General features: G+C 38.6%; 1 protein-coding gene across 2 annotated transcripts; it reads right to left on the minus strand.

Annotated features, from left to right (window-relative positions):
* Positions 1-162: 162 nt before the first annotated feature.
* Positions 163-27,894, minus strand: PRIM1 (DNA primase subunit 1). 2 transcript variants are annotated; one of them, XM_082351005.1, is made up of 13 exons: positions 27,730-27,894; positions 26,905-27,062; positions 14,407-14,513; positions 14,263-14,336; positions 12,990-13,126; positions 12,517-12,575; positions 11,396-11,505; positions 10,808-10,899; positions 10,497-10,638; positions 8,095-8,164; positions 7,570-7,658; positions 1,835-1,933; positions 163-278 (listed from the first exon to the last, which is right to left on the minus strand). In XM_082351005.1, the coding sequence occupies exons 1-13, from the start codon at positions 27,830-27,832 to the stop codon at positions 259-261; spliced, it is 1,260 nt and encodes a 419-aa protein (XP_082207131.1). In that variant the 5' UTR covers positions 27,833-27,894; the 3' UTR covers positions 163-258. The 2 variants fall into 2 exon arrangements, with proteins under 2 accessions (XP_082207131.1, XP_082207130.1); XM_082351004.1 differs by lacking the exon at positions 163-278 and having other exon boundaries at positions 1,785-1,933.
* Between the last annotated feature and the right edge of the window lie 42 nt (positions 27,895-27,936).

Consider the following 27,936-nt stretch of genomic DNA (forward strand, 5'->3'; position numbering starts at 1 on the left):
TTATAATATTAAATTTTACAAATTAATCTGCAATCCACTTATATCCTCCCATTATTGCTCCTTCTAGGAACCTGAATATTCTCCTTTGATGGTCTCAGGAATCTTTTCAACATAATTATTTTTCAAGAAAAGAAAATTTTGCTTTGAGCATTAAGACACATACACAGTTCTGCTATATTTATTAAACGGCTCTTGAAGTATTTGATTCTGGGTTGAAGGGAGAAGATATCCACATTGGTAAAAAGGGAGTTGTTATCTTCAGAAGTCTTTTTGTAAATCTAAAATAGAATAGATTTTTATCAAGGATAGTAAAGGAAAACAAAACAAAGCCCATTTATTTCACATCCTGATTTGCTTAATGCTTCCATTAAATTCACATCATGCATAAAGATTTGCTTTCACATTTGCTGAAGCCCACATTATAGGCTGAGCTAGTACAGAACAAGAATACAAAGGACTTAATATGACCAGTTGGAATGGCAGCTTCAATGAGGCTTTCGAAGTTCAGAGTCATCACTGTTCATTCAACAAGCACATATTTGAGTGGCTACTATGAGTAGAGCATTATCTTAGGCACTACTTTTTAACCACCAAACATTTTATTAAAAAATGAAGTGGAAAGGGAGTTTGTATTTTTATAACACTGCCAGTTTTCTATGGTATCCATCAATCTCTTGAATAATATTCACTGTTGATTTTTTTCCTTTTGGCTTACACATATGCTCAGGTGTCTCCTATTCAAAGAACTCTTCCTTTGACACTGCTGTCCTCCTAGCACCTCCTCGTTCTTATATCCAACAGGATTTTATCAGTTCCCTACTGCATTTGACACTTGATAATCTCCTTGAAACTTTCCTTTCCCTTGGCTTCTGTGACACTTTTACTTAGATCTTTCAACTTCCAAAAAATCATTACCAAGTTTCAAGGATGGCTCCAGCATTTGCATTTTTTGGAGCTCTCCAATTCTACTGTCCTAATACTAATAGCTCAATTGATCTCTTGGGGTCTAGTCTATCCCCTGCTTCTCCCCAGATATACTGTTGCTAGAGTTATCTTTCTATCATAGATAAAACTACAAATCACGGCACTCCCTTTCTCAAAAACCTTTAATAGCTTCCCTGTCCCATTTGAATTAAGCTCAAACTCCCAAGACTAGAATTCGAGGCCATCTATACTCTGGCTTCAGTCTGCTTCTTTGGATTTCTCTCCCATCACTTCCTGACGCATCTTTTACCAGATAAGCTGTACTACTTGATGGCCTCTAGAGTGACTTGATGCTTTCCTGCTTCTATGCCTTTGTTCCTGTTGTTCCTTCAAGAATGAACAACCTGTCTCCTTTTTCCACTCCTGTACCTTTATCTCATCAAATCTCTGCTTGCGGAAATCCTACTCATACCTCAAGGTATGATATGTTAGCACTGGGGATTAGAATTCATACAGCAGCTCACTGAAATAGAGTTCAAATACCACCCTTTTCATATAAAATCTTCTCAGGTTCTCTCAATCAGATGAGATCTCTTAGCATTTTGTACTTCTTTGTTTTGTACCAGTTAGTACTCCTTAAGGGCAGGGGAGCCATGATGTGGAATCCATCTTTGTATAATTCATTTTTGTTTCCCTCATAGTACCTGACACATAGAAGGTGTTAAAATGAGTATGTGCTGAATTGAATGAAGGGACCTCAGTTTTCAAAATACTAAGGATAGTGAGATAAACTAGTAACTTTTTTTGAGAGGGCAAAGACTACAGCTCTAAAAATTGTTCACTTGCTGGATGTTTTAAACTACCTGTACTAAGACCTAAATAGCTATAAGGGAAAGGTATAGAATCTTACCACTCTTCTTGAGAAGTTCTCCTTTTCGAGATTTATCCAGGTTTTCAAGAAACTGCTCAAAAACTTTTACAAAAGGAGCTAGACTGGTCTTCTTGTAATCTAAATTGTGAAGACCATGAATTATAATTAGCATTTTGGCAGCAAGAATAACGTGAAAGTATAAGTTTCTTGTAAAAATTCTCTAAATAGTGCTGTCCAATAGAAATATAATAATAAATGTATAATTTAAAACATTCTAGTAGCCATATTAAAAAGGTGAAATTAATTTTAATAATGTATTTTATTTAACCCAGTGTATCTAAAATATCATTTCAACATGTGATAAAGATTGAAATATTTTACATTCTTTCACACTGTCTTTGAAATCTAGTATTTTGTACTTAAAGTACATCTCAATTTAGATACTATATTATCATTGGAAATACATGATCTAGATTTAAATTATAAAATATATAAAAAAGTAAGCTCATATAACTAATTTTCCCAAACATACTTAAAAGTTTTCCAATAATTGAATCGATTATCAGTTTTTAAGTTTAAATTAATTAAAATTTAAAAAAATCTGTGGCTAATAGCCACATGTGGCTAATGTATTAGACAGTGCTGCTCTAAAACATCCAAACCACGCGTACACATCTACTCTAGCAGTCAGTCATAGCATCATCTACTGCTATGTGTTAAGTCCCATAAAACATTCCTTTCTTTAGAAATTGTGGCTTCAATAATAAATAGTTTTACCAACAGAGCAAAACATTAAAAATGTGAAGTCAGGGCCATGCCTTCCGGAAACAATCAGTAGTTGATAGTCATATGCATTAAGTACAGGTATTCTTTGATCTATAAAACAGTCTTAAAAATGTACATAAAATTTTGAATACAGAATCTTAATCATCCATTTAATTAAACAATCTATAATTAATACCCAAAGAAGGCAAAAATCTAATTGCAGTCAAAATGAGATTTGGATTTTGTCTGCATGGAATTAAGAGTCCTCATGATAGTTTACTGGAAAGAGTAAAAAAAAGAAACTAGGGACTTCGCCCTTGGTCCAGTGGTTAAGACTCCACGCTTCCACTGCAGGGGGTGTAGATTCGATCCCTGGTCGGGGAACTAAGATCCCGCATGCCATGTGGCCAAAAAATTAAACAAACAAAAAATCTTAAAACAAAAAACAAAACAAAAAAAAGAAACTATACTTAAAAATTTTTTTAGTAAATGTTATCTGACTTACTTGGGACTGGAAAAGGAATCTTTATGAGAGTATTAAGGATGAATATCTCAATTGTGGCAATTATGCAAGTAGATTATAATTTTGTTCTAAATGTTTAATATATAAATTTTCTTAAGATAAATAAACTTATACCAAAGAAACAATTTAGTTTGGGTTCAACCACATTGTACTTTGAACCTTTAATTCAAGATTGTAAGCTCCTTGGATGTAGGCCTCTATATTTGTTTCACCATTGTGGAATATGTAATAAGCTCTCCATATAATTATTAAACAAATATTTACAAATTAAACAAATATTTACAACAGCCTATTATACAATATATTGAGTACTATGCTAAATTATAAAAAAGTATAAAGTATAAGCCATACTACTTGGTCTCAAGAAGTTTTTATTTTTAAAAATTTATTTATTTATTTATTTGGGCCATGCTGTGTGGCTTGCAGGATCTTAGTTCCCTGACCAGGGATGGAACCCGGGGCCCAGTGGAAGTTCGGAGTCCTAACCACTGGACTGCCAGGGAATTCCCTCAAGAAGTTTTGGAATGAACTGGAAAAACAACTCCTATATGTAGTGATAGAAAACAATATATAATTAAAGGCCAAACAGGCATATGGATAATTATGAGTCCAAAGAATGGACCAGGGCTTTCCTGGTGGCGCAGTGGTTGAGAATCCACCTGCCAATGCAGGGTACACGGGTTCAAGCCCTGGTCCAGGAACATCCCACATGTTGCAGAGCAACAAAGCCTGTGCGCCACAACTACTGAGCCTGCGCTCTAGAGCCTGCGAGCCACAACTACTGAACCCGCGTGCCACAACTACTGAAGCCCACGCGCCTAGAGCCTGTGCTCCGCAACAAGAGAAGCCACTGCAATGAGAAGTCTGTGCACCTCTACAAAGAGTAGCCCCTGCTCGCCGCAGCTAGAGAAACACCGCACGCAGCAACAAAGACCCAACACAGCCAAAAATAAATAAATAAAATAAATTAATTAAAAAAAAAGAAAAAGAAAAAAAGAATTGACCGATCAAAGTTGACTGAGGTGGCTATGAACTGGGTCTTAGAAAAAAGATTTAATTAGAGAGGAGAGTGGAGAACAGTCCAGGTTTGAGAAGTAGAAGGGAAGGAGCAAATGGTACTAATCTGAAAATGGACAAAAGCTTAGAATCACAGAAACTAAAGAAATAATAAGGAACTTACATATCACCTATTCCAGCCTCCCACCACCTCTAAAGCATCCCTGATTTACTGATGGCTATTAGCCTTTATGAATACTTGAAATGACAGGCAGTGCAGTTTATGTTTGAACACTTGTATTTATTATAAAGCTTCTCCTTATAGGGAGCCAAAACTTGCTAGCTTAAAACCTCTGAACAAAGGAAAAAGATGTCCACAAAGAGATAATATTAAATTTAAAAATTTGTGTTACAGTAATATATGCACTTCGTTAAAAAAAGTAAAATAGTCCTAACAGGTTTATAGTGGAAAAAAATAGCAGCACCCTGCCCTAATTCTGACCTCTCCATCTTCTTGAATGGCAACTACTTTTTTCTTTCCTAGCATTCACTTCTAAAAATGAATACTTCCATTGTTACTTAGAAATCTAAGGCCATTCTTCCTAGCTCTACGGCTTTTTTGTTGGGGAGGGATAGTAGGAAGGGGTCTGAAAGCTCCTAAGATCTTCTCTTAATTCTCAGTGTTAAACTTCAAAATGATGTGCCTTGGTGTAGGCACATCATTCTTATGCTGAGCCCTTTCAACAAAGGGCTCATTTCTGGATGTTGTCCTATATAATTTTTTTTTTTTTTTTTTAAATGAGGTGTGTTTTTAAATTTTATTTATTTATTTATGGCTGTGTTGGGTCTTCGTTTCTGTGCGAGGGCTTTCTCTAGTTGTGGCAAGCGGGGGCCACTCTTCATCGCGGTGCGCGGGCCTCTCACTGTCGCGGCCTCTCTTATTGCGGGGCACAGGCTCCAGACGCGCAGGCTCAGCAGCTGTGGCTCACAGGCCCAGTTGCTCCGCGGCATGTGGGATCCTCCCAGACCAGGGCTCGAACCCGTGTCCCCTGCATTGGCAGGCAGACTCTCAACCACTGCGCCACCAGGGAAGCCCTGTCCTATATAATTTTGACAATTTTTTCCTGTTTTATTTATTCTTTTTCTGTCAGATATTAGACCTCCTGAACCAGTCTTTAATTTTAGACCTCCTGAACCAGTCTTTAATATTATCTTTTTCCTCCTTAAAAAAACAACTAACTTGTCTTTTTTGTATTACTTTCTGGGAAATCTCAACTTTTCTTTTCCAGCCCTTCCATTGAATTTTTTATTCAAATGGTGATTTTTTTGATTTTTAAGACCTCTTTCTTGTTCTCTGAGTGTTTCTTTTTCATAGCATTCTGGTCTTGTTTCATGGATACACTATCTTCTCTTATTCTCTGAGGATATCGGTTTTTTTTTTAATATAAATTTATTTTTACTTTTGGCTGTGTTGGGTCTTCGTTGCTGTGCACGGGCCATAGGTGCGCAGGGCCCTAGGTGCGCAGGCTTCAATAGATGTGGCACACGGGCTCAGCAGCCGTGGCCCACAGGCTCTAGAGCACAGGCTCAGTAGTTGTGGCGCATGGGCTTAGTTGCTCCATGGCATGTGGGATCTTCCCGGACCAGGGCTCGACCCTGCGTCCCCTGCACTGGCAGGCGGATTCTTTTTTTTTTTTTAATTTATTTATTTATTATTTTTTTGACTGTGTTGGGTCTTCGTTTCTGTGAGGGCTTTCTCTAGTTGCGGCGAGCTGGGGCCACTCTTCATCGCGGTGCGTGGGCCTCTCACTATCGCGGCCTCTCTTGTTGCGGAGCACAGGCTCCAGACGCGCAGGCTCAGCAGTTGTGGCTCACGGGCCTAGTTGCTCCGCGGCATGTGGGATCTTCCCAGACCAGGGCTCGAACCCGCGTCCCCTGCATTGGCAGGCAGACTCTCAACCACTGCGCCACCAGGGAAGCCCCTGGCAGGCGGATTCTTAACCACCATGCCACCAGGGAAGCCCAGATATCGTTTTTTTAAAAAAAGGTTTCCTTTGTTCCTTGAATTGTCTGTTTTCCCTGAGTTCATTTTTCCAGTTTATTATTGTCCAGTTTATTTATGTTGGAGACTTTTTTCCAATATTTTAAACAGAATGCTTGTAATCATTCTACAAATAATGATGGTGGAATGTACTTGTTCACGTATTATGTTAGAGCTAGAATATATAAGTGATATTCGAACTTGGATTCTGAAAGAAGGGTAGCAACATTTGACTAAAAAGGTCAGAGATGAGAGATCTGCACTGCCCATTACAGTAGTCACTAGCCACATGAGGCTATTTAAATTAAAGTTAAATGAAATTAAAAATCCAGTTTCTCACATTTCAAGTGCTCAAAAGCCACATATGGCTAGTGATTACCATTTGGGCCATGCATAACATTTCCATCATCACAGAAAGTGCTATTGGACTCTACTGCTATAGTGTCTCTTGGGTACTGGTATAAGAAGATGTGACTTTCACTAACAGGAAGCTTTATATTCCCAGCTCCTTCAAATTCTTGAATATACAATTCAATCACAGTTTAGACATGTATTTAACAGAACACTCATTAGATATAAAAACAAAGTAGAGAACAAAATATTGCATATATAGTAGTTGTTAAATAAATAGTTGTTGAATATAAGACTGTGAGATTCACTACTGGGCATATACCCAGAGAAAACCATAATTCAAAAAGACACATGCACCCCAATGTTCATTGCAGCACTATTTACAATAGCCAGGTCATGGAAGCAACCTAAATGCCCATCGACAGATGAATGGATAAAGAAGACGTGGTACATATATACAATGGAATATTACTCAGCCATAAAAAGGAATGAAATTGGGTCATTTGTAGAGACGTGGATGGATCTAGAGACTGTCATACAGAGTGAAGTAAGTCAGAAAGAGAAAAATATTGTATATTAATGCATATATGTGGAACCTAGAAAAATGGTACAGATGAACTGGTGTGCAGGGCAGAAATAGAGACACAGACGTAGAGAACAAACGTATGCACACCAAGGGGGGGAAGTGGTGGAGGGTGGTGGTGGTGGTGGTGGCATGAACTGGGAGATTGGGATTGACATGTATACACTAAATATGTATAAAACGGATAACTAATAAGAACCCGCTGTATAAAAAAAAAAGACTGTGAGATTCAAACAACTATCAAAACCAACTGACAATTTAATCTTACAGTATAGATCCTGGCATTCAGATGTTACTTGTGAATATCTGTTGACTCAAATTGGATTCAACAGCACCATTTGGGCAACTGATGAAGGACAGAAACATTGCTATAATATTATTTGTTACTGAGCTGGTTTCAGGATAAACATTGATCTATTCTGGTCTGAATCCAAGGTGAGTTAATTACTGGAGTCACAGAAAGATGTCTATATAAAAAGATTATGTTAAAGTGAGACTTCAATATATTAACCTACCTCTGGTTCTATGTTTGATATCAGATTCAGCTCCGTTCTCTTTTTCTTCTTCTTTAGTGGAAATAACATCCAATTCATGGCAAATGGAACTACAGATAGTAGAATAAGATAATTTTAAAGTTGGTTCTTGGTCAACATTACCCAGTGTATGAAAGCACATGAATCTCACAAGATTTTCTGTGAAAAAATTATGTGGCCAACTAAATTTGGGATATTCTAAAAACCATAATCTCTTCTTGGAGTTTTCCATGCACATTAGCATATTAAAGACCAGGAAATTTTGCAGTAAAGAACTTTTAATCTGCTTAAGTCAGCATTTCCCAAACTTATTTGAACTCTTTTTTTGCATAATAGCAGCTGAAAAACTTGTGTTCTATGGAACTCACTAGGAAATGTTGCTCTGCTAGGGCATCATCATACAGCCTCAGAGAAGCTGCCTCTCTTGAAGGGATCTAATCCAACATACGTCACATTTAGAACAACAATCACAAACAAAAAAGGAGTGATCAGTGATCTGGAACATACCTTATGGTTGGAACAGTAAATGGATCAAACTGATCCACTTTCTGTAAATCAATAGGCACAGAAATGCGACCTGTGAGAACCAAAAGTTATAAACTGAAGACTGTGGAATACAAATCATTATAAGCTGTCTCCTACGAGTTATTTTTGGCTAAAATTTTAATCTAAGGCTTAGAAAGAGGGTTAGACTCATCTGTTAAGAACAATATTTAAGCACATTAGGTGTGTCTTTTATTTCTCTTAACAAAACACCAAAAAATAGATGTGAAAGACTGTTGAGCTATTACCTAGTTGCTGTTATTTCTACTTTTATTTCTATCTTCCTCTTCCCTATATCCTCCTCTATTTAAGTACAGAACAGTCTCAAATTTAGAGTCCTCAAAATGGAACAGAATAGATGGAAATAGTTCATTTCATTACCTTGAGTTATTTGCTGAAACTGAAAAGACACCTATGTGTTGGCAGGTCTGAAAAGGGGCTGTATAAATGTATACACTACAGAGTCACTGTAGATTATTAAAGGAAACAAGGCAATTTGGGAGTATTTAAAAAAAAAATTTATTTATGGGACTTCCCTGGTGGTGCAGTGGTTAAGAATCCACCTGTTAGTGCAGGGGACATGGGTTCAAGCCCTGGTCCAGGAAGATCCCACATGCCATGGAGCAACTAAGCCCATGCGCCACAAGTACTGAGCCTGTGCTCTAGAGCCCATGAGCCACAACTACTGAAGCCCCCGCACCTAGAGCCCATGCTCTGCAACAAGGGAAGCCACCGCAATGAGAAGCCTGCGCACCAAAGAGTAGCCTCTGCTCGCTGCAACTAGAGAAAGCCGCGTGCAGCAACGAAGACCCAATGCAACCAAAAATAAATAAAATAAAATAAATAAATTTAGTGCTTGCTTCGGCAGCACATATACTAAAAATGGAACGATACGGAGAAGATTAGCATGGCCCCTGCGCAAAGATGATATGCAAATTCGTGAAGCGTTCCATATTTTTAGACGCAGACGTAGAGAATGGACTTGAGGACACGGAGAGGGGGAAGGGGAAGCTGGGATGAAGTGAGAGAGTGGCAAGGACATACGTACACTACCAAATGTAAAATAGATAGCTAGTGGGAAGCAGCCACATAGCACAGGGAGATCATCTCGTGCTTTGTGACCACCTAGAGGGGTGGGATAGGGAGGATGGGAGGGAGACGCAAGAGGGAAGAGATATGGGGATATATGTATATGTATAGCTGACTCACTTTGTTATAAAGCAGAAACTAACACACCATTGTAAAGCAATTATACTCCAATAAAGATGTTAAAAAAAATAATAATTAATTTAAAAAATTATTTATTTGGCTGCACCAGGTCTTAGTTGTGGCATGTGGGATCTTCGATCTTCATTGTGGCATGCAGGATCTTTAGTTGCAGTATGTGGACTCTTAGTTGTGGCATGTGGGATCTAGTTCCCTGACCAGGGATCAAACCCAGGCCCCCTACATTGGGAGCATGGAGTCTTAACCGCTGGACCACCAGGGAAGTCCCAATTTGGGAGTATTGAATATATGACAGACACTTTTCTAAGCACTTTACATTTTAGATCTTCACCATAACCCACTGAGGTAGGTACTATTATTATCTCCATTTTACAAATGCTAAAACCAAGAGTAATTTGCTTAACATCCCACAGCAAGTGGCAGAGTTGGATTGTTGACACTAAAGAGGACTAGATACTTCTTTAACTGTGTCCCCTGTTTGGATGGGGCAAAGTTTATGCCAATATAGCCACTGCCATATTTATTTTAAAGTCAGTTTCAGTCCATCAAATCTTATCTAAGAGAAATGTGCAAGAGACAAGATAAATCTATTGAAAAAGAACTGAGGGAGGCAGCATAGTGGAAAAAGCATGGAACTTTCAGTGTTAAGAACTGAACTCTATTACTAGCTCTGACACAATTTGTCTGTTGCTGGCTGCACTGCGAGGCTTGCAGGATCTTAGTTCCCTGACCAGGGATCGAACCCGGGCCCCATGAGTGAAAGCGCCAAGTCCTAACCACTGGACCACCAGGGTATTCCCCACAATTTGTTTTAAGGCTGTGGACAAGTCACTTTAATCTCTTGCGCCACTGTTTTCTCATCTGTACAATGAGAGCTGTTGTTCTGTGATTTCTAAGTTCCTCTCCAACTCTACTTCTAACGATGAACCTCAGAAACCCAACTAAAAATTATTTACATAGTGGAAACTCATCAGGCAGCTACTAATCAACAATTGAAAAGTAAGTGAACTCGGGCATTAGCTGACAGAACAATTCTTCAACCTTTACTATTTCAGACATTCACACCCAGTGATATGCTTTCTAAAACAAAAAATAACTTTGATTTTTCTTTTATTTTCCTTACTTTCTTTACATAGTACCTGTTTTAGGATGAACACTAAAAGGGCTCTTCAGTAAATGATTGATTCCTTTGCTAACATTGATATCCAGTCGTGGAAAACAGTACTGGAGCATGATCTCCCACTCAAGCCAGGGTCCACATTTGTCATTTTTGCTGTTATTCTAAAAGTAGATGCAAGTCCAGCATGAGGATCAGTAGGAATTTTTGAGGATTTCTTTAAAGTGGTTAAAAAGTGATCGTCAACCATCATTAACTTAGTAAGCAAAACAATCAGAATTTAATTAAAAATTGCATTATTGTATTTGTAATACAGATTTCAATGGAATATACCTGACATCTGCTGGCTGCTTTCTTCAAATGCTCCCAGCGCTGAAGTGAATTGTGATGCTTTTGGAAGCTTTGTTGAAGTTCATCATGCATTGGTGATGGGTCATTAAGGAACACACTCATTTAGGGCACATCAACGAACAACTTATTTTCAGTATATATTACCACAAGGATATCTAAAGTTCACATAGAAAGTAGTTATTGTTTTCTAAAATGCAAATATTAAACACATATCCTTAGAGAAATTCCCCTGTTAAACTATATTAGATATAACAAAGAATGCCAAAATAACTGTAAAGTGTAAGGTAAAACTGGTCCCTGGTCTGTACATATTTTGAGGATGATCCCACATCCTTTAAGTAGTCATTAATTTTAGGAGGATCAACTTCCAAAATGAGGAAGTTTATTTACAAAACGGCCTCACTTCTTATTGTATTCCAGACTAGAGATTAAAAAACGCAGAAACACAGGAGATGTTTTGTGTAAAAACATTAGACTTATAAGCATATGAGAATATGTAGGCAGAACACATTTATAATATCATAGATTAATACAAGTAGCTCACACAGAAATGGTCTTGGGAAAGGATATTTTCAGGAACAAGGGCTAAAATCTTATCCCAGCTTTCTTTATTCTCAAGAATATCTTGATCAACCAAGGCATAGTCTTCAAAGTATTTTTTTATTATGTTTATAGATTTTCTGTAGGAATAACAATAACAAAGTCCCAACACTATTAGCAACACATATGCCACATGGCTTTTGTCCACTTGGAAGGCTTGTACTTATTTTCACTGAATTTCTAAAACTTAACTAGGTAAAATTGGAATTACACCTCTTCACAGGGTTATAAGAATTAAATGAGACACTCTAAGGGGAAAGAACCTAGCATAGTACTTGGTTTAGACTAGATATTCAAGAAATGTTTACTTTTTAAACTCCACAATTTAGAAGGTAATAGCATCATAAGTATGTAACAAGGGTGGAAAGCAACCAAGTCAGGACAGCGTAATACTACATCAGTAGTAGGATGTGGGATACTGTCTACAGTTTCTACTCTGAATTGCTTCCTTTAACATCTCAACACTTATATAGTGCTTAGCAGTTTGAAAATAGACTTCACACCTACTGTTTATTTATTTACCCTCGCCCCCTGCAGCAGAAGCGCAGTCTTAACCACTGGACCACCAGCGAAGTCCCTCTACTGTTTCATTTTATCTTTGCCACAACTCTGTGAGATAGATGGAGCAGACATTGTTCTCCCTATACTGATAAGAAACAGAGGCTCTAATATTTATCAAGGTTGTATTAAACTGGCAGAATAGGGATTCTTACTCCTAATGCAAATCCTCTTTCCATTATCCTGGAGAAGTAGTGAATTCAGTGGAATCAGGCAGACCAGGGCATGAATCCTGAATTTAATAATTACTTGTGTGAAGCCAAGCAAATTATACGATCTCTCCAAATCTCACTTCTCTCATCTGTAAATGGAGATACCATCATGTATCTAATGAGGTTGTTGTGAAGACCAATAAGAATATTTGTGAAGCACCTATCATGAATACTGGAGCGTATAAAATGGACACTCAATTAACTCTAGCTATGATTATTGTAAAATGCTACCCCAGCAGAGAAAATTGATCAGGTAATTCTAAAAGCACATGCAGGTAAATCAGACACAACTTAAACTTCATGGAGTCTTTTCCAACAGACCTGACAAAAGGATGAATTTTTTCACTTAGGTGAACTTTCTTTTTAACATCTTGACCACCCTGAAAAACAAACCATCAAAAAAACACTTCGTGTATATTATGTAACATAAATGAAATAATTAAAACTTTCTTTAACGTGTTCTAAAGATATTGATTAAATTCTGTCAAAGTATAGAACCTTGGATGCCATTTTATATAGTCTCAATACCTGTAACTTTCTGGGTTAACTTTACTTGACATACTTGAACCAGAAAAGTAAACTAATCTTCCTTATGCCACAAAGGAGGATGCTTAACAGCAAAATATGAAGCATCTTAAAAAATGGAGCTACTATGATTTTAATTGATCTACTGGTAAAATCATCTACTCTGAAATACGAATTCTTAAAAGATAGTTTAATTTTGTTACTAAACATACCAGGCTTGGTAATATCTAGCAAACAAAGAAATGTAAATATCATTAAGAAGACCTTACCTTTACAACACTCAAATATTCAACTATCCCAGAACGTACTGCAGAGGACAGTTTTCTAACTGATTCATCACAGACCCAGCAATGAACACCTCTCCTTCCAGAATATACCCAGAGACGATGTTTAAATCCAAAGTCCTCTGAAGAGGGGAGAAATGATAGGTTTTAAAACAAATCTATGAATTCCTGGTTCTTGCTTACTTCTTTAGCTTCATTTTTTTAACTTGTTATCCACATGTACTCATCTTAACTATATTACAGTTGACCCTTGAACAAAGTGGGGATTGGGGTGCCAACCCTCCCCAGTTGAAAATCCATGTATAACTTATAGTGGGCCCTCCATAGAAACAGTTCCTCTGCATCAGTTCCTCTGTGTTTGTGACTCCACATCTGCAGATTTAACCAACTACAGATCATATAGTACTGTAGTATTTACTATTGAAAAAAAATCTGTATAAGTGGACATGCGCTGTTCAAACCCATGTTGTTCAAGGGTCAACTGTACGTTATTTGTATTGGGTTGGCCAAAAAGTTCGTTCGGGTCTTTCGTAACCGCTTACAGAACACCCGAACGAACTTTTTGGCCAACCCAATAGTTTCCCATGCCGCCCATGCTCTTGCCTTCAGTTCTTTACCTATCTTGGTCTCTCTGCTAAGAATGTCTTCATGCCTCAGTACTTCTATTTCTCTCCCTGACCAATTGCCATTTATCTCTAAAGACCCAGTCTAGGGATATAAAGAGAGTTAATAAATTTAAAGTGTTTGGAACAGTGCCTGGTACATCATAAGCCCCCTATATAAGAGTTAGCTATTATTATTATCATTATCATCCTCATCATCACCTCTTCTAGGAAGCCTTTTCTCATCTAATCTCTTCCCATTCCTGTATGCACTCCGGCTGTTCTATATCCCCATAGCATCCTGTGCATATTAATGCATATGTAATCCTGAATTTTCTTGTTTCCTCCTTAGACTGCATAACCTACCTGAGGTAAGAATCGTTATCTTTCATAGTTCCCTCATCTAGCACAGTACCTAGCTTGCAAGAGTTGCTCAATAGATGATTGAATTGGGAAAAAATTAAATGATTTGATCAATAGCTTTATCAAAGTTTTAACTACAACTTTATTCTAATTTTTTATTTTCCCTACCATATGTTTCAAAGAAACATGTTAGGAATTTATGAGATTTGATTATAAAATGGTATAGATAGGTTAATATTCAGAGGAAAACAGATTCTCGCGTTTGACCCCACTCAGATACTGTTAATACTTGCCCTTCAATGCTCGGTCGATGATGTGTATGGCCATCGTCATGAGGGTCCAGCACTTAGGACATATGTCTGCAGAACTGGAGCAGAATCATCATTACTCATTGTCAGTGATACCACCCACCTACCAGCAAAACATGTGGAACTCACCTACAACATCTCCTCACATCGTCGTAGTCTGTCATGTCAATGTCAAACACCAGTTCTTTTTCTTGAGCCTGGAAAGCTCCCAGCTTCACTGTATTGTGTTGATTGGGCTACAAGTACAAAATAACAATCAGTTTCTATAAGAGCTGCCATACATGCTTATTTTCTACCTACACAGAAAAAGTGGCCAAAGAGAAGTGAAGAAACCATATAATGCCAAGTCTATGTCAGTTGAAGCTCACTGATTTGATGCTATACATCCAGAATTGATGACAGTGTAACTTTCATCTACTTAAAACAAGATGTGATAAATACATATTACCATATTTTTTTTCTACTTCTATTGAGATATAATTGATATATGACATTGTATAATAAACATTTATTGATCAACAGAAATCATAACAAAGAGTTTTAGGTTTCTGATAAGGAAAAGTACATACAAATAATTAATGCCCTACTGCAAGGTATTTTAAGGACCTTTAATTGCTACTGGACATGTAAGTAACAGAAATGTATTTAAAATTTTTCAATAATTCAAAAAGATCTCTCAATTAGTCTGGTTCAAGCTGTAAGTAATCTCCTTGGAGGCAATGGACTACCTGGTAAAGAAGGTGGACTGAATACAAATACTTATTTGGCTTCCACTAAACCTGTGCAAAAATAAAAGTTTTTTTTTTTTTTAAAGAAAGGCACAAGTCTTTTATTTATTCATTTACTTTTTAATTCTTATTGAAGTATAGTTGATTTAAAATGTGTTAGTTTCTGCTGTACAGCAAAGTGAATCAGTTTTACATATACATATATCCACTTTTTTAAAAAAAATTTATTTATTTTATTTATTTTTGGCTGTGTTGGGTCTTCATTGCTGCGTGAGGGCTTTCTCTAGCTGTGGCGAGTGGGGGCTACTCTTCGTTGCAGTCCGCAGGCTTCTCATTGTGGTGGCTTTTCTCGTTGTGGAGCACGGGCTCTAGGCACGTAGGCTTCAGTAGTTGTGGCACACGGGCTTAGCAGTTGTGGCTCACGGGCTCTAGAGCACAGGCTTAGTAGTTGTGGCGCATGGGCTTAGTTGCTCCGTGGCATGTGGGATCTTCCCGGATGAGGGATTGAACCCGTGTCCCCTGCATTGTCAGGCGAATTTTCAACCACTGCACCACCATGAAAGCCCCTATCCACTCTTTTTCATCTATTTTTTTTTTTTGGCATGCAGGATCTTAGTTCCCCGACCAGGGATGGAACTTGAGCCCCCTGCAGTGGAAGTGCAGAGTCTTAACCACTGGGCCACCAGGGAAGTCCATATCCACTCTTTAGATTCTTTTCCTATATAGGTCATTACAGAGTATTGAGTAGAGTTCCCTGTGCTATACAGTAGGTCCTTATTAGTTATCTATTTTATATATAGTAGTGCGTATATGTCAATCCCAATCTCCCAATTTATCCCTCCCCCCTCCTTTCCCCCCTGGTAACCGTAAGTTTGTTTTCTACATCTATGACTCTATTTATTTTTTCTTTTCTGGCTGCGCCCCGCGGCCTGTGGAATCTTAGTTCCCCAACCAGGGATCAAACCCACACCCACTGCGTTGGAAGCGTGCAGTCTTAACCACTGGACCGCCAGTGAAGTCCCTGTGATTGTATTTCTGTTTTGTAAATAAGTTCATTGGCGTAAGTCTTTTAAAAAAGAACAAGAGAGGGGCCTGGTGCTGACCCGAGCAGCCCCTTTCCCTGCCTGACCTGCATGACCAGGCCCCTCCCCAGGAGGCACAGCTGGCTGAGGGTCGGGCACTGGGTACCTCAGGGTGAGCAAAGGCCACGGGGCTAGAGGCACAGCCTGTACTCCCACCCTGAAGTTCCCCAACTGCACCTTTGTTGAATTGTGGTAGCTAGGAGGATATTGGGGTGAAGGATGATGTCTTGGCAGCTGAAGCTGGGGCAAGAACCCTGGGCTCGGGTAAGGAGAGCAGGGGGAAGAAAATATTCTGGTCTTAAGGCCAGCTCTGTCCTCCGTAGGCTCTGGCTTCCTGCCCTGGCTTTCCTCTGATGCTATAAATTTTCTGGTTCCCCTGGATCTGGGGACAGTGTTGCCTTCCATGTCTAGAGAAACTGTTGTAACCAACCTTTTCTAACACAATAAAGAGGTGTCCTGGAAAAAAAAAAAAAAGAACCAGCGAGGAGACAATACTACCACAATTTTTATAAGGAGAACCAAAAAACGGAATCTTCAGCTCTCAGTAAAAAGGATAAGAAGGAACCCAATTTACACCTCAGAATCCCCAAAAGTCTCAGGAATAGGTGACAACAGGTATCTCTGGAGCTGAGATTAAAAAACAAGAGGATTGATTTAAAATCTACTTATGAAGCAGTTAGTTCCCCATTGTGCTACACTTACTCTGTGGAGCTAGGTGACTGTGCTTCTATTTCCCTGGCAAAGATACCTGAATTATTATCTGCAGAGCATAAAACAGAGGGTCTCTGGACTGAGGAGGGGACAACAGGCACAGCTGAAGAAGGATGTGTTGTACAGATATTCAGAGGATTAATCAGACCTTTACATGGGGAATGCTGAGACCCAGCCATCTCCTCTGTACCCTTCCACTAACACCCCAGGCAGGAGGTGGGAAGATTCCTTTCTGAAGACTCTGTCCAAGTGTGTCAGGCACTGTTATTAGGCTCTAGGAATAGATCAGTGATCAACTGGCGTTTTCATACTAGCAAAGATCTAGAGAAATTGACATCAGAGATTTGCGCCAATAAAACAGCCCAGTCAGATCACTCTGTAGTAAAGAAATCTCAGCCATGTACACAGAGTTTCCAGTCAGCTTTTTAGTACTCTATTCTTAAATATAAGCAACAAGCAAGAAACTACCAGACATATGAGGAAAACCTCTGATATGAAAGAATGGAAAAAAACAGAAAAAATGCAACTTTAGAGAGAAGAGCCTGTGGAACAGAAGAAAATTAAAAAAATTATCATTGATATCCTCAGTGAAAGAAGATGTATCAATGAAAAAAGTACAGGATGCACTAAAAAAAAGTTCTTGGAAATGAAAATATAATAGTAGAAATGAAAAACTTTTAAGGAAATTCCCCAGAAAGTAGAGAAAAAGGAGACTAAAAAATAGGAAGAAATAAATAGAATTAGAAGACCAGTCTAAGACATAAAATCTGCCTTTAGGATTTCTAGAGACCAGAGAAAATAGGTAGGAAAAACTATATTAAAAATAAAAAGGGTCAGACCAGAGGGCAGACAGCAGAAGCAAGAACTACAATCCTGCAGCCTGTGGAATAAAAACCACATTCACAGAAGGACAAGATGAAAAGGCAGAGGGCTATGTATCAGATGAAGGAACAACATAAAACCCCAGAAAAACAATTAAATGAAGTGGAGATAGGCAACCTTCCAGAAAAAGAATTCAGAATAATGATAGTGAAGATGATCCAGGATGTCGGAAAAAGAAAGGAGGCAAAGATCGAGAAGATGCAAGAAATGTTTAACAAAGACCTAGAAGAATTAAAGAACAAACAAACAGAGATGAACAATACAATAACTGAAATGAAAAATACACTAGAAGGAATCAATAGCAGAATAACTGAGGCCGAAGAACCGATAAGTGACCTGGAAGACAGAATGGTGGAATTCACTGCTGCGGAACAGAATAAAGAAAAAAGAATGAAAAGAAATGAAGACAGCCTAAGAGACCTCTGGGACAACATTAAACGCAACAACATTCGCATTATAGGGGTCCCAGAAGGAGAAAAGAGAGAGGAAGGACCCGAGAAAATATTTGAAGAGATAATAGTCGAAAACTTCCCTAACATGGGAAAGGAAATAGCCACTCAAGTCCAGGAAGCACAGAGATAAACCCAAGGAGAAACACGCCGAGACACATAGTAATCAAATTGGCAAAAATTAAAGACAAAGAAAAATTACTGAAAGCAGCAAGGGAAAAACGACAAATAACATACAAGGGAACTCCCATAAGGTTAACAGCTGATTTCTCAGCAGAAACTCTACAAGCCAGAGGGAGTGGCATGACATATTTAAAGTAATGAAAGGGAAAAACCTACAACCAAGATTACTCTACCTGGCAAGGATCTCATCCAGATTCGATGGAAAAATAAAAAGCTTTCCAGACAAGCAAAAGCTAAGAGAATTCAGCACCACCAAACCAGCTCTACAACAAATGCTAAAGGAGCTTCTCTATGTGGGAAACACAAGAGAAGAAAAGGACTTACAAAAACAAACCCAAAACAATTAAGAAAATGGTAATAGGAACATACATATCGATAATTACCTTAAACGTGAATGGATTAAATGCTCCAACCAAAGGACACAGGCTTGCTGAATGGATACAAAAACAAGACCCATACGTATGCTGTCTACAGGAGACCCACTTCAGACCTAGGGACACATACAGACTGAAAGTGAGGGGATGGAAAAAGATATTCCATGCAAATGGAAATCAAAAGAAAGCTGGAGTAGCAATACTCATATCAGATAAAATAGACTTTAAAATAAAAACTGTTACAAGAGATAAGGAAGGACACTACATAATGATCAAGGGATCAATCCAAGAAGAAGATATAACAATTATAAATATATATGCACCCAACATAGGAGTACCTCAGTACATAAGGCAACTGCTAACAGCTATAAAAGAGAAAATCGACAGTAACACAATAATAGTGGGGGACTTTAACACCTCACTTGCACCAATGGACAGATATCCAAACAGAAAATTAATAAGGAAACACAAGCTTTAAATGACACAATAGACCAGATAGATTTAATAGGTATTTATAGGACAGTCCATCCAAAAACAGCAGATTACACTTTCTTCTCAAGTGCGCACAGAACATTCTCCAGGATAGATCACATCTTGGGTCACAAATCAAGCCTCAGTAAATTTAAGAAAATTGAAATCATATCAAGCATCTTTTCTGACCACAACGCTATGAGACTAGATATCAATTACAGGGGAAAAAAACGTAAAAAACACAAACACATGGAGTCTAAACAATACGTTACTAAATAACCAAAAGATCACTGAAGAAATCAAAGAGGAAATCAAAAAATACCTAGAGACAAATGACAATGAAAACACGACGATCCAAAACCTATGGGATGCAGCAAAAGCAGTTCTAAGAGGGAAGTTTATAGCAATACAATCCTACCTCAAGAAACAACAAACATCTCAAATAAACAATCTAGGCCAACCAGAAACATCCCAACAGTCAATAATAACACAGTAATAATTTTAAAAGTTCATAACACTTGAGAGTGTGCAAAATACTTTTATTATCTCCTCTGATCTTTATAACATTCCTTTTAGATAAGTATGGCAAGTGTTACTGTCTTTAATTTACAAGTGATGATGATCAGATTAAATGACTTGTCTAAAGACGTGAATAATACTCTGTGCTTACTGTAAGTGAACAATTTTGTACTTTAATGAACAGTGTAGAGTGAAATATGGTTATTTGGTTCACTTCACATTCTGGCGTAGAGGCGGCAATTTCCATAATGTTGATTTTCAATCTTATCTTTACTGTCTTATCATTCACACAAACACAAAAAAGTGCCATTTGGTTCCTCGGAAGTTAATAGGACACTCACATAAATCCTTTGGAAAGAGGATGGTGTAAAGCCAACTACACTGGTGCGCACCATCAATGCACCTCACTCAAAATTATCATCAATTATTCACGAATTCTAAGCCAGCTAAGCATTTATGCTAAGATATAGATTCTTTAAAAATTTTCCACTTATTAACAAGCAGTGTCAAATATGACAGCAGGTGTTTACTGAAGCTACTGAAGAGATGAGTTTGAAGTGAGTCACCTAAAGTTTCCTGTTATAGATACCATGTGATCTTCTTCCCAGTTTTTGTAAAGAAAAAAAAAGTGCTTTCTGTCATCACTCTTTCTGCCTCAAACAACTGACCCCCAAACACTCAATGGTAATAGTAACAGTAATAGTATTTTACAACTCGAAATGGTATATACAGAATAAAGCATTTCTATTAAAGGCTATATTTCAGAATATGCTTTGCTACTATTGCTTTAAAAATGTTGGTTTCTTTGTCATAATCCAACAAGAAGCCTGTTTTGGGGATTTTGAACAAGGGCAGTTTTACAGCAAGGTTCTAATAACCATTTAGGCAAATGTTTGCTTCGAATATGCCACATTCATTGATTTACAGGGATATCTATTAACAGACCTTATATACTACTGATATATTATAAATATTGTATGTATCCAATACTAATAAAGCAATATTTTTAAAGTTTCAAAAAAAAAAAAAGAAACAACAAACATCTCAAATAAACAATCTAACCTTACACCTAAAGGAACTAGAGAAAGAAGAACAAACAAAACCCAAAGTTAGTAGAAGGAAAGAAATCATAAAGATCAGAACAGAAATAAATGAAATAGAAACAAAGAAAACAACAGCAAAGATCAGTAAAACTAAAAAATAAATTAAAAAAAAATAAGAAGGGCTCCCATCAAGCCTCTTAGATAGCCTCAACCACCAGAGGGCAGACAGCAGAAGCAAGAAAAACTACAATCCTGCAGCCTGTGGACCAAAAACCACAGTTACAGAAAGATAGACAAGATGAAAAGGCAGAGGGCTATGTACCAGATGAAGGAACAAGAAAAAACCCCAGAAAAACAACTAAATGAAGTGGAGATAGGCAACCTTCCAGAAAAGGAATTCAGAATAATGATAGTGAAGATGATCCAGGACCTCGGAATAAGAATGGAGGCAAAGATTGAGAAGATGCAAGAAATGATTAACAAAGACCTAGAAGAATTAAAGAACAAACAAACAGAGATGACCAATACAATAACTGAAATGAAAACTACACTAGAAGGAATCAATAGCAGAATAACTGAGGCAGAAGAACCGATAAGTGACCTGGAAGACAGAATGGTGGAATTCACTGCTGCGGAACAGACTAAAGAAAAAAGAATGAAAAGAAATGAAGACAGCCTAAGAGACCTCTGGGACAACATTAAACGCAACAACATTCGCATTATAGGGGTCCCAGAAGGAGAAGAGAGAGAGAAAGGACCAGAGAAAATATTTGAAGAGATTATAGTCGAAAACTTCCCTAACATGGGAAAGGAAATAGCCACCTAAGTCCAGGAAGCGCAGAGAGTCCCATACAGGATAAACCCAAGGAGAAACACGCCGAGACACATAGTAATCAAAGTGGCAAAAATTAAAGACAAAGAAAAATTATTGAAAGCAGCAAGGGAAAAACGACAAATAACATACAAGGGAACTCCCATAAGGTTAACAGCTGATTTCTCAGCAGAAACTCTACAAGCCAGAAGGGAGTGGCATGATATACTTAAAGTGATGAAAGGGAAGAACCTACAACCAAGATTACTCTACCCGGCAAGGATCTCATTTAGATTTGATGGAGAAATCAAAAGCTTTACAGACAAGCAAAAGCTACGAGAATTCAGCACCACCAAACCAGCTCTACAACAAATGCTAAAGGAACTTCTCTAAGTGGGAAACACAAGAGAAGAAAAGGACCTACAAAAACAAATCCAAAACAATTAAGAAAATGGTAATAGGAACATACATATCGATAATTACCTTAAACGTGAATGGATTAAATGCCCCAACCAAAAGTCATAGACTGGCTGAATGGATACAAAAACAAGACCCATATATATGCTGTCTACAAGAGACCCACTTTAGACCTAGGGACACATACAGACTGAAAGTGAGGGGATGGAAAAAGATATTCCATGCAAATGGAAATCAAAAGAAAGCTGGAGTAGCTATACTCATATCAGATAAAATAGACTTTAAAATAAAGAATGTTACAAGAGACAAGGAAGGACACTACATAATGATCAAGGGATCAATCCAAGAAGAAGATATAACAATTATAAATATATATGCACCCAACATAGGAGCACCTGAATACATAAGGCAACTGCTAACAGCTATAAAAGAGGAAATCGACGGTAACACAATAATAGTGGGGGACTTTAACACCTCACTTACACCAATGGACAGATCATCCAAAATGAAAATGAATAAGGAAACAGAAGCTTTAAATGACACAATAGACCAGTTAGATTTAATTGATATATATAGGACATTCCATCCAAAAACAGCAGATTACACGTTCTTCTCAAGTGCGCACGGAACATTCTCCAGGATAGATCACATCTTGGGTCACAAATCAAGCCTCAGTAAATTTAAGAAAATTGAAATCATATCAAGCATCTTTTCGGACCACAACGCTATGAGATTAGAAATGAATTACAGGGAAAAAAACGTAAAACAGACAAACACGTGGAGGCTAAACAATACGTTACTAAATAACCAAGTGATCACTGAAGAAATCAGAGAGGAAATAAAAAAATACCTAGAGACAAATGACAATGAAAACACGACGACCCAAAACCTATGGGATGCAGCAAAAGCAGTTCTAAGAGGGAAGTTTATAGCTATACAAGCCTATCTCAAGAAACAAGAAAAATCTCAAGTAAACAATCTAACCTTACACCTAAAGAAACTAAAGAAGAACAAACAAAACCCAAAGTTAGCAGAAGGAAAGAAATCATAAAGATCAGAGCAGAAATAAATGAAATAGAAACAAAGAAAACAATAGCAAAGATCAATAAAACTAAAAGTTGGTTCTTTGAGAAGATTAAAAAAAAAAAAAAAAAAAATAAGAAGGGTCAGAATGGCCATTATCAAAAAAATCTAGAAACAATAAATGCTGGAAAGGGTGTGGTGAAAAGGGAAACCTCCTGCACTGTTGGTGGGAATGTAAACTGATACAACCACTATGGAAAACAGTATGGAGGTTCCTTAAAAAACTAAAAATGGAAGTACCATATGACCCTGCAATCCCACTACTGGGCATATACCCTGAGAAAACCATAATTCAAAAAGAGACATGTACTACAATGTTCATTGCAGCACTATTTACAATAGCCAGGACATGGAACCAACCTAAATGTCCATCGACAGATGAATGGATAAAGAAGATGTGCACATATACAAAACGGAATATTACTCAGCCATAAAAAGAAACGAAATTGAGTTATTTGTAGTCAGGTGGATGGACCTAGAGTCTGTCATACAGAGTGAAGTAAGTCAGAAAGCGAAAAACAAATACCATATGCTAAAGCATATATATGGAATCTAAAAAAAAAAAAAAAATTGGTAGTGGTGAACCTAGTTGCAGGGCAGGAATAAAGATGTAGACATAGAGAATGGACTTGAGGACACGGGGTGGGAGGGGGAAGCTGGAGCAAAGTGAGAGTAGCACTGACATATACACTACCGAATGTAAAATAGTTAGCTAGTGGGAAGCAGCAGCATAGCTCAGAGAGATCAGCTTGGTGCTTTGCGATGACCTAGAGGGGTGGGATAGGGAGGATGGGAGGGAGGCTCAAGAGGGAGGGGATATGGGGACATATGTATGCATATGGCTGATTCACTTTGTTGTAAAACAGAAACTAACACAATATTGTGAAGCAATTACACTCCAATAAAGATCTATTAAAGAAAAAAAAAAAGAGGAAAATTTCCCAAGATTGAAGGATACGAGCTCATGATCATATGGGTCCATCAGGTATCTAGCACAATAGATGAAAAAAGATGTACACCAACGTACACCATTAGGGACAGAGGGGATAGATAGAAAATCCTAAGAGTGGGGCTTCCCTGGTGGTGCAGTGGTTAAGAATCCGCCTGCCAATGCAGGGGACACGTGTTCGAGCCCTGGTGCGGGAAGATCCCACATGCCGTGGAGCAACTAAGCCTATGCGCCACAACTACGGAGCCTGTGCTCCAGAGCTCGCGAGCCACAACTACCGAGCCCACGTGCCACAACTACTGAAGCCCGCGTGCCTAGAGCCCGTGCTCCGCAACAAGAGAAGTCACCTCAACGAGAAGCCCGCGCACCACAATCAAGAGTAGACCCCGCTCGCCGCAGCTAGAGAAAGCCCGCGCACAGCAACGAAGACCCAACACAGCTAAAAATAAATAAAATAGATACAACATTAAAGAAATAAAAATTGTTTTTTTTTTAAAAAAAAGAAAATCCTAAGAGCTTCTAGGTCCAACACAATGGAACAGGAATCAGAATGGCATTAGTCTTCTTAACAGCAACATTGGAAGCTCGAAGATAATGTAGCAATGTCTTCAAAATTCTGAGGGAAAATGATTTACAAACTCAATCATTAGTTAAGCATAAAGACAGAATGAAGACATTTTCCAGATACAGAAGGTATGAAATATTTTGTCTTCCATGCACCTTTTCTTAGGAAGCTCCTGGAGGATGTGCTCCACCAAAACAAGGGAGTAAACCAAAAAGAGAACATATGATCTAGGCAACAAGGATCACAGGAGAGAGGTGAAAGGAAACCAGGGTGATTACAAGATCATATTTACCCGTCAGGCTTAGAGAGGAATCAATCCAGATTGGAGTTAAGAAGGCTGCAGGAGAAATTTCTTCAGGATGAAACTGATAAAATACTTGATGGATCTGAATACATTGGGAGATTTATATAATTGGCAGTTTGGGGTTGAATTAGTGATCTAATCCTAATTTTTAACAAACATGCTAAGAGCATGTGGCAATAGGAAGGTTCTCTGTGTGGTGAGGGTAGGGGGTGAGATTAAAAAAACCCTAAACCCTCATCTGCCAGAGTGGAAGGTCAGTAGATAATGCTTAAAATGGAAAAATAGAAGAAATATAATCATGTTATTTAGAGACAAGGAGGCAAATACCTTAACAATCAGCAAAAAGAAAATGCTTGCCTCTGGGGAGCAAAAAATAGGGGGAAAAGTAGGAGACCTTAAAAAAAAAAAAAAAGCCTAATTAATAGTAGTTGATTCTATAAACTACATGCATCTATAACTAATAAAAATCACAAACAAAACACACAAAAAAGGTGTATAGGTGCCTCTGTCTTGGTCCAGTTAAAAAAAATGACACTTCCCCCCGCCCCTTCTGTGCTAGGGAGAAGGAGTAGAGTGACAACTTGACCCTTCTATAGAGACTTCAGTTTTAATCTCCACCTCTGAAGAGGAGTAAACTGTTCCAAAGCATTTTCCCTGCCTGCCTTATCTTACCTCTTCTTCTCCCCTTCCCCTGGGATTTAGAGTCAGAAAACCTGGATTCAGGTCCCATCTCCCTCATTTAGAAATTGTGTGACCTAGGGCAAATTATCGAAGTTCTCCTTTGTAAAAAGAATAATGAGGACTGATATGAAAAACAAGTTATACAACATATGAAAAAGCTCCATACAAAAGCTATTCTTTCATGTGTATATTTTCCCCACCATGTGTGTATTTTTAAGGAGAGGAAGAAGGGCAATTTTGGTATGTTCATTCATTCAACAGATACTTACTGTGTACTCTCTGCCTAGCAGTATTCTAGGCACTTAGAATGTATCAGTGAGGTGAGCGGGTAGGAGGAATGGCAGGCTGCAGAGGCCCCACTGAGTAAGGACTTGAAGGAGGTGAGGGAATGAACCAAGAAGATATTTGGGGAAATGGGTTCTAGGCAGTGCAAACTGCTTGAGCACGGGCCAGTGTGGCAGGTGAGGAGTGACTGAGTGGGAGAGAGGGGCTCTTACTCGGAGTGAAATGGGGAGCCACTGGAGAATGGTTTTGAGCAGAGGAGTCATGACAATCTTACTTGTTTTAAAAGGATCCTTCTGGCTGCTGTGTTGAGAATAGAGTCTAGAGTCTATAGGAGCAAAGTGTTAGAAAGTTTTTACAGTAATTTAGATTAGAGATGGTGATGATGATGGTAGCAGCACTAGTAGCAGTGGTTGGATTTTAGATATTATTATGGTAGAGCTAAAGAGATTTCCCAGTGAAACAGATACAGGTGTGAGAGAAATAGAGAAATCAAGAATGATTCTCTCCAATGCCCTCTGTGCTCAACCACGCTGACTTCCTAGTCTTTTAGCCAGATACTCTTTTTTTTGTCCTAGTGAGAATACAACCAATTCACTTCCAAACAATTTCCAGTCAGTAATGTAAAGCATCAAAGGACAATTTGTGGCTCTTTAACTAAAATAAGCTCTAAAAATTTATATCAAAATGCTAGGGCTTCCCTGGTGGCGCAGTGGTTTAGAATCTGCCTGCCAATGCAGGGGACACGTGTTCGAGCCCTGGTCTGGGAAGATCCCACATGTCGCGGAGCAACTAGGCCCGTGAGCCAAAACTACTGAGCCTGCGCGTTTGGAGCCTGTGCTCTGCAACAAGAGAGGCTGCAATAGTGAGAGGCCCGTGCACCGCGATGAAGAGGGGCCCCCGCTTGCCGCAACTAGAGAAAGCCCTTGCACAGAAACGAAGACCCAACACAGCCAAAAATAAAATAAAATAAATAAATAAAAAATGATAATTAAAAAATAAAAATAAAAATAAAAATAAAAATAAATGCTAGGGGCACCAATCCATTCTTGGTTTAAAAAACAACAAACTACATAAAAACTCGATTTCTTACTCTGTGGGAATATACCGCGCCTATATCAATCTTGTACGGATTCATTTTCTGCATCTCCTTTTCCAGATCACTCTGGTTGTTGAAGGATTGGTAACGAATGTAAATATCATCTTTCAATGTGAAGGAAAATTCACGGTGTTGAAAGTAATTCTTTACCACTGCAAAATAAATGTACACTTTAAAAGTTAATTTGGTACTTTACCCAGCTCAGAGCATTAAAACATTAACCAATGAGAAGATATTTTTAATGAGTCCTCTGTGCTCAGCACTGTGTTACATGTTAAAAAAAAAAAAAAAAGAAGACAAGAATTAGTTCCTAATTTGAAGGGGTTTACCATCCCGCATCTAACAGGGAAAAGTAAAAATGAGGAAAAAGATGCAGAAATATTTTCAATATGTAATACCACCTCTCCTTCTTCGGTGGGCACTAGTAAATTCCTGGGAAGAGTTAAGTACCTCTCCTCTTTTAGGAGATAACCCCTCTGTCCCTGAGCAGATCACGCCTCTGCAGCTTCATGCTATGACCCGGTAACCCCCCTTGGCTGCAAATAAACACCGAATCGAAAGTGAGTCCGACCACTCGAGTCTGACCAAGAAGTGATAGGAGCAGCGGCTCTGCCTTACAATGCGTAGCGTAGGCTGGTCATTCCAACCTCTCTCGGCCCATTTACACCTCAGAGGTGAGGGTTCAAGATAACGCACGACGGTGCCCGGCACAATGCCTGGCGCACAGGAGGCACTTCATATTGTCTTTCCAAGGTACCCTCCTGAAACCTCACGTTCCCCTCCCAACCCACTACCCACCCCGCTCCCCGCCTCCATCACCTCCGCCATAGTTGAGCCAGCGATAGTACTGGGCATAGGGAAAGAGTCTCCGGTAATAAAGCTTAAGCAGCTCGGGCAGCTCTGCGGGGTCAAACGCCTCCATGGAGCGCGGAACTCAACCCAGGGAGGACTGCCGCGAGAAATGGCGGGAACCACACAGCCGGAGCCCTCGCCACTGCGCAGGCGCATCGTGGCCGCGGCCGGCGG

The sequence above is a fragment of the Balaenoptera borealis genome (genome assembly GCF_965194805.1).
Source record: "Balaenoptera borealis genome assembly, chromosome: 13".
Classification (NCBI taxonomy): Eukaryota; Metazoa; Chordata; class Mammalia; order Artiodactyla; family Balaenopteridae; genus Balaenoptera; species Balaenoptera borealis.

What these genes read in the sequence shown, in the direction of transcription:
- PRIM1 (XM_082351004.1), bottom strand. Translation starts at nt 27,832, where the DNA reads ATGGAGGCGTTTGACCCCGCAGAGCTGCCCGAGCTGCTTAAGCTTTAT. An exon ending in GCGCGGTATATTCCCACAGA is followed by an intron (nt 14,514 to 26,904) that starts GTAAGAAATCGA and finishes TTGTACTTGTAG; the next exon opens with CCCAATCAACACAATACAGT. An exon ending in AATATTTGAGTGTTGTAAAG is followed by an intron (nt 12,576 to 12,989) that starts GTAAGGTCTTCT and finishes TTTGTTTTTCAG; the next exon opens with GGTGGTCAAGATGTTAAAAA.